The sequence below is a fragment of the Mus caroli genome, unplaced genomic scaffold (assembly GCF_978045245.1).
Source record: "Mus caroli unplaced genomic scaffold, Mus_caroli_1 scaffold_8, whole genome shotgun sequence".
NCBI classification, from domain to species: Eukaryota; Metazoa; Chordata; class Mammalia; order Rodentia; family Muridae; genus Mus; species Mus caroli.
The window spans coordinates 127,742,137-127,752,779 of record NW_028227263.1 but is presented as its reverse complement, the minus strand read 5'-3'; the positions used below and the strand labels follow the sequence as shown (position 1 = coordinate 127,752,779).

Sequence of the window (10,643 nt, the reverse complement as noted above, 5' to 3'; positions counted from 1 at the left end):
AATGCCAGGGCCATGAAGCAGGAGTGGGTGAGTTGGGGAGCAGGGTGGGGGGAGGGTATAGGGGACTTTTGGGATAGCATTTGAAATGTAAATGAAGAAAATATCTAATAAAAGTGAAAAAAAGAAAGAAAAAATAAAAAAAAAATTTAAAAATAGTATCTGTGACTAACTTTCCTGGGCAGATCTTAAAGTTGAGCTCCTCCTCCTCAGCTCCCAGACTGGGATCCCAGGCCTTCTCTACCTGCCCTGGTCCTGTGTTCCCCTTCAGTTGACTTTTAGAAGATATGGAGAAAAGCATTGCCAAACAGAAAATATCCAGGAGCACACTTTGGGCAGAAAGGACAAAGCAAGTCTTAATTTCTTTCTACCTAAACAAGTTTGCCCCTCACCCAAAAAAAAAAAAAAATCACACAGAAACAAAGAGGAAAAAAACACCCAGGTTTAAGTGGGATTCACATTTTTAATTAGTTTCACTCTGGGTATCCAGGGAAGGGAGACCTGAGAGGCTAGTAAGAAGGAAAGGAGAGAACAGAGAAACTAACATTAAATGAGGGGAACTCCTGACCTCCTCATTCTATGTCCATCTGCCTTATCAGCCTTGGGGCTTGGAAAGAAGGATTTGCAGGGGTGGGGAGTACAACAGGGTTTTATGTAGCCCAGGCTGGCCTCAAACTTGCATTGTAGCCTAGAATGACCTTGAACTCATAGTCCTTCTGCCTCTACCTCCCTTGTGTTAAAATCACAAGCATGCGCCATCACCCCTGGCTTATGAAATAGAATATGTCCATGGGCTGGGAGAGATGGCTCAGCAGTTAAGAGCATTGGCTGCTCTTCCAGAAGTCCTAGGTTCAATTTCCAGTAACTCCATAGTGGCTCACAACTTTGTAATGGGATCCATGCCCTTTCCTGGTGTGTCTGGAGATAGCTAATGTGTACTCATATAAATCTTTTTTAAAAAGAATATTGGGTGTACTGGCTGGTTTTGATAACACAAGCTAGAGTTATCACAGAGAAAGGAGCTTCAGTTGAGGAAATGCCTCCATGAGATCCGGCTATAAGGCATTTTCTCAATTAGTGATCAAGACGGGAGGGCCCCTTGTGGGTGGTGCCATCCCTGGGCTGGTAGTCTTGGGTTCTATAAGCAAACTGAGCAAGTCAGAGGAAGCAAGCCAGTAACATCCCTCCATGGCCTCTACATTAGCTCCTGCTTCCTGACCCGCTTGAGTTCCAGTTCTGCCTTCCTTTGGTGATGACCAACATTGTAAAAAGTATAAGCTAAATAAACCCTTTCCTCCCCAACTCGCTTCTTGATCATGATGTTTGTGCAGGAATAGAAAGGCATTGGACTAAGACTAACTAAGACATTAGACATACTCTATGGATTTCTAAAAGTCCTTTACCCAGGTATACCCATGAATAAGACTTCCAGCCTCTTGAGATTCAACTCCTATAGGCATCTGGAAGACTTCATCACTTGTGTCCCCTCAATCTGACCCTAGGAACCTCTGACTGGGGCATCTTGGGCTCTAGAACATTCTATTTATCTTTCAAGTCCTCCCCAATATCCACATCAAGCTTCTTTTGCATTTTGTTTTTATACAAGCCACAGCATCCCAGCTCAGTTTAGTGGTCATGTCTGTAACACACAGACAGACACATAAATCATATATACATTTAAATCATATATACATGTTCAAATGAATGATCCCCTAAACCTACCATGTAAACCTGATGTTTATTAACTTTAACTGTATACGTTTTCCAAATGAATTTGGAGGTCTCACTTTGTAGTCCAGGTTGACCTCAAGTTCCCAGCAATCCTCCTGCCTCATCTTCTTTCATGCTGGGATTATGAACATTGAGTCAGTCAACACATCTGGCTTAGGGCACCTGGCGTTCTAAGCCAAACATTCTCCAAGTCATTTGCAAGACAGATTTCCTTTTTCTCCAGAGCAAGTTCTCAGCACCTTTACTGAAGACTGGGGAAAAGCATCAGCTATGCACTTCAGTCATGACCTGTACTGATTGCTGCTGGGCTGTCTGGAGAGAGGAAGGAGCCACTTTCATTGCTTGGGGTATGCTGTAAAGGGGCTAAGCTCTCTAAAGGAGCTGAGGGTAGGAAACACCTGAGGCTGAATGGTTCACAGCCTTTGGCAGGATTGCTACTTGCTGTTGCTTGCTGAGAGCTACTCTCCTGGAATCTAAGCTGGGGGAGACAGCTTGAATCCAGAGAGGGTGATTCCGCTGGAAGGGGGGATATGAAGCCCCTTCTACAAGATCTGAAACTTCCAGGCACTCTGATCTTTGTAGTCCAGAGGGTCCATGGGATTGTAGGTAAATTTCCAGGTGCCTGTGGGGTCCTTGAATTCCAGGCTGTCCACAGGGCTGTAGGTGCTATAGCTCTGGCCTGACAAGGAGGTGGGGGACTGGGCCAGGGATGGCCCCACAGAGGGGCCTGAGAGGGGGCTGAGAGCCGGACCCCCAAGTTGGGGCACCATGGGCGAAAGGTAGGGATCCAACCCACTGAAATAGGAACTTGGAGATGCATAAGCTGAAGGGGAAGAACAGAAAGCAGAAGCCGGGGCATAGGTCATGGCATAAGGGGCTGAGGTGAGAGAGGGCCCAGAAGCCACTAGGCCGGCTCTCTGGGCCTCAGGCAAAGGAGACTCTGAGGCTGGACTCCAAATGGACACGGTGGCCACTGCTGTGGTAGGTGAACCTGAGGGGCCAGGCAGAGATGGGCTGTAAGAATCTGAGATGCCCAAAGGATCTGTACAAACATCTGTAGAGGGTCTAGGGGATGTCCCTGCCTTCCTCTTCGCAGGACGAGCCTTGGTCTGTGCCCCCGGGGGTTGCTGTTGCTGTTTCTGCTGCTGTCGCTGCTGTCTGCATTTCGCCCTGCGATTCTTGAACCAGACCTAGATAGAGAGAGGAAATATGGGGGGAAGGGGAGTGAACTCACATGCCAAGAGCAGACAAAGCTGATGGTAAGACCCACACATCACCACTCTGCATCCAATGATAGGGCAGCTCTGTCCATGATCTGTGTACCTGTCCAATCATGCATGTACACATGCACACAGAAAACTACATGCACTGATCACACACACATATCATACATGCAGGCAATCATACATACATGCATATACCAGTCATCATGTATCACCTACCTACCTGATTGATCACACATGCATACATACAATCATACATTATTCTCACATAATATGTATGCAGTCACACACACATACACATACATGCATTCAGCCACCCACCTGATCCCATGAATATGTATGCACTTGTGTATTGTCCTCACATATATACATGTAATCATACACATATGAACATATTATATTTACTTGTTCCTACTTATGAATGCATGCATTATACTCACATATCATACATACAGTCATGCACGAATGAACACATTATATTAACATGCTCCTACTCATTATTATGTATATGTAATTATACATGCATTATATTCACATATCATACATGCAATCATGTATCTATGCATGAGTACATATATGCATAGATACATGCCATCATGATCTATCAGCCAATTTCATAGTACACACATGCATGCAATTTTACATATAGATATAATAATACCAAAGCTAGGGATGTAGCTCAGTGGTAGAGCATACACCTGGCATACACAGGGCATCATATAAGAAGAGTGACATATGGAACGTGAGGGGCATTTAGACCACTTCATAAATATGGCTGCTACCCTTGGCTTCTCTCTTTCATCCACTCTGGATCTGACACAGGCCCACAGAAAGTTACAGTAAGGGTATGAGGGGTCCAGGGAGCAGATCATCCTACCTGGACCCTGGACTCAGGCAGATTGATCTTAAGAGCAACCTCCTCACGTGCATACACATCCGGGTACTGGGTCTTGGCAAACAGGGCCTCCAGCTCCTCCAGCTGGCTCCTGGTGAATGTGGTCCGCTCCCGCCGCTGCTTCCTAGGGGCACCTAAGCGGGGGCAAATTAAAGAACCCTCAGGATAGCTAGGTCTGCTCGCCAGAGGCCATGAGGTACAGAGGAATACCTGTCCCAAAGACCTTTCTTCACATCCATCAGCCTAAACAAGGAGCTTTGATTAATTCCCTGGCCTCCTAGTGGCTGCTCAGTCCCCAGAGGAATTGAGAGATGTGTTCCAGTCATTCATTCACTGGCAGAAACTGGTTTTAGCCCTACAAGAATTTGCCCCTCCATGTTGTCCTTGTTTCATTCCTACCCCCTCCTTCTCTTTCTTCTCTTCCTTCTCCTCCTCTCTCTCCCCTTCCTCTTTTCTTCCTACTTCTCTCTCTCCTATCCTCCCTTTTCTCTTCCCCTTCCTTTTATCCCTCCCCCTCTCTTTCATTACAACAGGGTTTCAGTACATAGCCCAGGCTAGCCCTGAAATCATGGTCTCAAGAGATCCTCCTACCTCAGCCTCCCAAATCTCTGGAAGTACAGGCAAGGGTCACTGTACCAGACGCCTCTCTTGAAACTTTACGCTCAAAGATATATTTTGTTGAAACATGACGTTGTCAATAACCATGACTTCTGCTTATAAAAGTGGTAAACCTCTGTGGTTCAACTTAATGTAAGAGAGGGGGGGGGCTAACAAGATAGTGCAGCATGTATAGGCACTTGTGTACAAGCCTGAGGACCTGAGTTCAATACCTGGGACCCAATGGTAGAAGGGAAAAAAACAACTCCTCTGCAAGGGAGCCATGGCAAGCATGCCCCCTGCTCCCTACCCTTCATGCAAAAATAAATAGTGTTTTATTTGTCCTTCAAGGAAAAAGAAAGGCTAGATCAGGTGGCTCCTGCCTTTAATTCCAGCACTCAGGAGGCAGAGACAGGCAGAACTCTGAGAATCTGTAAAGAAACCTGGTCTATATGGTGAGTTCCAGGCCAGAGCTACATAGTGAGAGCCTGTTGGAAGGAAAAAAGGAAGGAAAGAAGGAAGGAAGGAAGGAAGGAAGGAAGGAAGGAAGGAAGGAAGGAAGGAAGGGAGGGAGGGAGGGAGGGAGGGAGGGAGGGAGGGAGGGAGGGAAAAAAATGAAAGAAAGAGAGAGAGAGAGAAGAAAGAAAGGAGAGAAAGACAAGAGATGAGAGAGATGTCAAGTAATAGTGTATCATAGTAGAACATGATGGTGAAGGACTTCAATCTCAGCACTCTAGAGTCTAGAGTCAAGAGTCTGGGACATGCAGAGAAACACCTGAAAAAATGTTCAACATCCTTAATCATCAGGGAAATGCAAATCAAAACAACCCTGAGATTCCACCTCACACCAGTCAGAATGGCTAAGATCAAAAATTCAGGTGACAGCAGATGCTGGCGAGGATGTGGAGAAAGAGGAACACTCCTCCATTGTTGGTGGGATTGCAAGCTTGTACAACCACTCTGGAAATCAGTCTGGCGGTTCCTCAGAAAATTGGACATAGTACTACCGGAGGATCCAGCAATACCTCTCCTGGGCATATATCCAGAAGATGTCCCAACCGGTAAAAAGGACACATGCTCCACTATGTTCATAGCAGCCCTATTTATAATAGCCAGAAGCTGGAAAGAACCCAGATGTCCCTCAACAGAGGAATGGATACAGAAATTATGGTACATTTACACAATGGAGTACTACTCAGCTATTAAAAAGAATGAATTTATGAAATTCCTAGCCAAATGGATGGACCTGGAGGGCATCATCTTGAGTGAAGTAACACAATCACAAAAGAACTCACACAATATGTATTCATTGATAAGTGGATATTAGCCCAAAACTTAGGATACCCAAGATATAAGATACAATTTGATAAACGCATGAAACTCAAGAAGAATGAAGACCAAAGTGTGGACACTGTGCCCCTTCTTAGAATTGGGAACAAAACACCCAGGGAAGGAGTTACAGAGACAAAGTTCGTAGCTGTGATGAAAGGATGGACCATTTAGAGACTGCCGTATCTAGGGATCCATCCCATAAGCAGCTTCTAAACGCTGACACCATTGCATACACTAGCAAGATTTTGCTGAAAGGACCCAAATATAGCTGTCTCTTGTGAGACGATGCCGGGGCCTAGCAAACACAGGAGTGGATGTTCACAGTCAGCTATTGGATGTATCACAGGGCTCCCAATGGAGAAGCTAGAGAAAGTACCCAAGGAGCTAAAGGGATCTGCAACCCTATTGTTGGAACAACATGATGTACTAACCAGAACCCCGGAGCTCTTGTCTCTAGCTGCATATGTATCGAAAGATGGCCTAGTCGGCCATCAATGGAAAGAGAGGCCCATTGGACTTGCAAACTTTATATGCCCCAATATAGGGGAATGCCAGGGCCAAAAGAATGGGAATGGGTGGGTAGGGAAGTGGGGGGCGCTATGGGGGACTTTTGGGATAGCATTGGAAATGTAATTGAGGAAAATATGTAATAAAAATATTAAAAATCAAAAAAAAAAGAGTCTGGGACATGCTCAGTTATAGAGTGAGGGGCTGGGGGCGTGGCTCAGTGGTAGAGCCCCTGCCTAGAATCCCCCAGTGAGGGGCTGGGGGCGTGGCTCAGTAGTAGAGCCCCTGCCTAGAATCCTGCAGTTATGATGAGGCATAGTTCCATGCTAATGTGTCTACCTAGAAGCCACAAGGCCCTGGATTCCAGCCCAAAAACCTCTACTCCAAAAGAGAAAAAGAAAAGAAAAAAAACTTTACAGACAGATGGAAATCCTATTGATTCTGCTTCCAAACCAGTTCCCTTCCCCTCCCCTCCCTCCAGAGGTAGTCAATGTCATGACTATATACTCCTCTGAATTCCTGGGGAACATGTAAAAGTCCCTGGAATGCCAAACTCCTTTGCCAATGGACATAGAGCTGGTACAAGGTCCTACTGCCCCCCTCCACCCCATGAATGCTTTTTCTCCTGAAGGCCATGAACCTCAGAGGGTTTTTAAAAACAGACTGGAGGTGGAAAGGAGAACACACTTACTTGAGTATGGGACAGCCTGGTGCATCAGGTCCACACTGGGGCCACTCAGAGCCAAGGCATTGACTGAATAGTGAGGCCCCGGGTTCATATATGCCATCATGATCTTCAGAGACTGTGGCCCAGATGAGGGCACCTACAAGAGAACAGGGTGTCCAACAGACTACTCTGCCCAGTGCCTGGGCATTTACAAACTGAGACTCACAGACTCACATCCTGCTTCAGGTCTTCTTTGGGATTCAACCAATCTTGCCCATCAAAATCTCTCTCTCTCAATCTCTCTCTCTCTCTCTCTCTCACACACACACACACACACACACACACACACACACACACATTTTTAGAGGCCAAGTGTTGTGGTACATTCATTTTCTAACTGAGGAGACAGAACTCTGTGACTTTGAGGCCATCCTGGTCTACATAATAAGTTTCAGGGCCTCAGTATATAGCCCTGTGTAATTGTCACTTTTATTTCCTCGGATGAAGTGATGAGGTGAAAGCTGTACCCAAGGTGTGTGAATACACAACCTGGGCTGAGCCCAGAGTGTTTCTATCTAATTATCCCTAGGCCTAGGCCTGGAAGCTCCAAGCCTCCATACAATCCAATCTTCTGCAAGCCCAGACTTGGAAGGCTTCGGCTTCTAGACTCCACCTGCTCAACTTAGGCCTATTTCAGCCTCTGAGATATAGTACTGAATAAGTTCATCCTTTCTAGCTCTTTCTGAACTCCCTGAACTCTGGCTGGATGGTTCAACTCAACTATCTGGCTCAAATGCTTCTACAAGCTGCTTGATTCAGACTGGCTTCTCTCTTGCTTCTGACTGAATTGTTCTTGGAAAAACTGCCTCTGAACTCCACGAACTGAGTTGCACTGACTTCACTGACTGCATAAACTGGACAAAACTGCACAAACTCAACTGAACTCTGCTGCATTCAGCTGAATTGCCTCAAACACACTGTTCTTAAGTAGCCTCTTTCTTGTCTTGTTTTTTTTTTTCAATTTATTTATTTATTTATTATATGTAAGTACACTGTAGCTTTCTTCAGACATTCCAAAAGAAGTCAGATCTCACTACAGAAAGTTGTGAACCACCATATGGTTGCTGGGACTTTAACTCAGGACCTTTGAAAGAGCAATCAGTGCTCTTAACCACTGAGCCATCTCTCCAGCCCCCTCTTGTCAGTTCTTTTACAGGGTTTCTCTGTATAGCCCTGGCTGTCCTGGAACTCACTTTGTAGACCAGGCTAGCCTCGAACTCAGAAATCCGCCTGCCTCTGCCTCCCGAGTGCTGGGATTAAAGGCATGCGCCACCACGCCCGGCTTCTCGTCAGTTCTTAAGAGAGTTGTACATATCCTATATCTGACTCATTCTGTCAAATCTTTCTCTGATTCATCACTTTATCAGCCACTTAATTCATACATCATTATTTGGAAGTAAAGGTATGTGCTAAGGGCTTGTCTATATTCCAGCCAAAGGGATTAAAAGAGTGTAGTAAGGGTGTGTCTGTGTTCCAGCCGGATCACACAGACCTATCTCTGTGGGTACGATCCCTTGCCAGAGTAGCCATATTGCTAGATTAAAATTCCTCTATAGCCCTGGCTGCTGGCACGGAACTCAATTGTAGACCAAGCCACAACATCCAAATAAAAAAAATAAAAAAAAAAAAAAAACTTTTTTGATTTTGTGCAGCAGTATTTCCTGTAACCCTGGCTGACATTAAATTCGCCAAGGCAAGGCTGTAGCCAAAGTTGATTTCATATTTCTGACCCTCCTGCCTCTACCTCCCAAGCGCTGAGATCACTTGTATTAACCATCATTCCCAGGCTGTGTATGTATGTATGTGTGTGTGCTTGTATGTACCTGTTTGTGAGTGCTGTGTGTGTCTGTAGGGGAGTGTGGAGGGATGTTTCTGTATGAGGGTGTGTGTGTGTTTGTGTATATGAAGGGAATTGTATGTGTGTATGTATGGTGTGTGTGTGTGTGTGTATGTATGGTGTGTGTGTGTGTGTGTGCAAGTGGAGGGGAGACTAAAATTCAACCCCAAATATTTATTGATCAAGCTACCCACCTCATTTTCTTTTCATTTTATTTTTGAGAGGTCTTATATGGCTCAGGTTGGCCTCAGACTTGCCAAATAGCTGAGAATAACCTCTTGTCTCTAGCTCCCAAGTGCTAAGGTCACAAGTCAGTACCACCATACTTGATTTATGGAGTGCTGGATATCAAACCCAGGTCTTCACAAATGCTAGGCAAGCAATCTACCTCCTCAGGTCTCGCACTAGTCTGGAAATCACTGTGTAAGCTAGGATAGCTAGCCAGCAAGCCACAGGGATCCAGCTGTTTCTGTCTCACCAGGGTTGGAATTATAAGCACACTGTGCCCACTTTTTTAACCTGGCTTCTGGGAAACAAACTCAGATCCTCATACTTGGAAAAACCAAGCAGGTTACTGAATAAACTATCTCCTGGATGTACCATTAATGAGACAGGAACTTACTAGCCACTTACTAGCTGAGACTGTCCTCAAACTCATAGCAATACTCCTGCCTCCACATCCCAAATGCTGAGGTTACTGTCAAAGTCACACTATGATACTAAGTGCATGTGTTACATATACTGAGCCGGGCGTGGTGGCGCACGCCTTTAATGCCAGCACTTGGGAGGCAGAGGCAGGCGGATTTCTGAGTTCGAGGGCAGCCTGGTCTACAAAATGAGTTCCAGGACAGCCAGCCAAGGCTATAAAGAGAAACCCTGTCTCAAAAAAACAAAAAAACAAAAAAAAAAGAAAAAAGTGTTACATATACTGTATATCCAAATTATAGATAATAATAGATCATATAAATGTTTGTTATGTTTGTATTTAGTGTCATTTAATATATAAAGTTTATGAGCATATTTACTATATACAGTGTGTATTCAAAGAATAAAGGCCAGTGCTGTCAACATGCACATTATGCCACTGTTTATAATTTTTAAACAAGGCACTAATTTGAAACATATAGTATATAGGGTCTGGAAAGGCAGCCCTGCAGTGGCTGTTCTTGCAGAGGACCGGGGTTCTATTCCCAGCCCTCACAAGGTAACTCACATCAAATTTCCTCTTCCTCTGTAGACACTGCATGCACATGGTGCACATACATATATTCAAACACATGCACATAAACAAATATTTATTTAAAAAAATAAAAGAGGAACCGGGCGTGGTGGCGCACATCGGATTTCTGAGTTTGTGGCCAGCCTGGTCTACAAAGTGAGTTTCAGGACAGCAGGGCTACACAGAGAAACCTTGTCTCGAAAAAAAAAAAAAAAGAGGGGCTGGAGCCGGATGTAGTATCACATGCCTTTAATCCCAGAACTTGGAAGGCAGAAGCAGGTGGACCTCTGAGTTTGATGACAGCCAGGTCTACAGATTGAGTTCCAGGAGAGCCAGGACTACACAGAGAAACCTTGTCTCAAAAAACAAACAAGAGGAGGAGGAGAGAAGGGGCTGAAAAGATGGCTAAACAGTTATAAGCATTCATTGCTTTTTCAGAGGACGAGGTTCAGTTCCTAGCTCCCACATTGGGTGGTTCTACCTGTAACTTCAGCTCCAGAGGATCCTACATTCCTGGCCCCCAAAGGCAGCTGCACACATACACACTCTTACCCACAAGCACACACACATAAACACAC

General features: G+C 45.1%; 1 protein-coding gene across 1 annotated transcript; it reads right to left on the bottom strand.

Annotated features, from left to right (window-relative positions):
- Positions 1–2,270: 2,270 nt before the first annotated feature.
- On the bottom strand, positions 2,271–8,132 carry Crx (cone-rod homeobox). The gene is made up of 4 exons (XM_021168647.2): positions 8,094–8,132; positions 6,974–7,106; positions 3,829–3,980; positions 2,271–2,918 (listed from the first exon to the last, which is right to left on the bottom strand). The coding sequence occupies exons 1-4, from the start codon at positions 8,130–8,132 to the stop codon at positions 2,271–2,273; spliced, it is 972 nt and encodes a 323-aa protein (XP_021024306.1).
- Between the last annotated feature and the right edge of the window lie 2,511 nt (positions 8,133–10,643).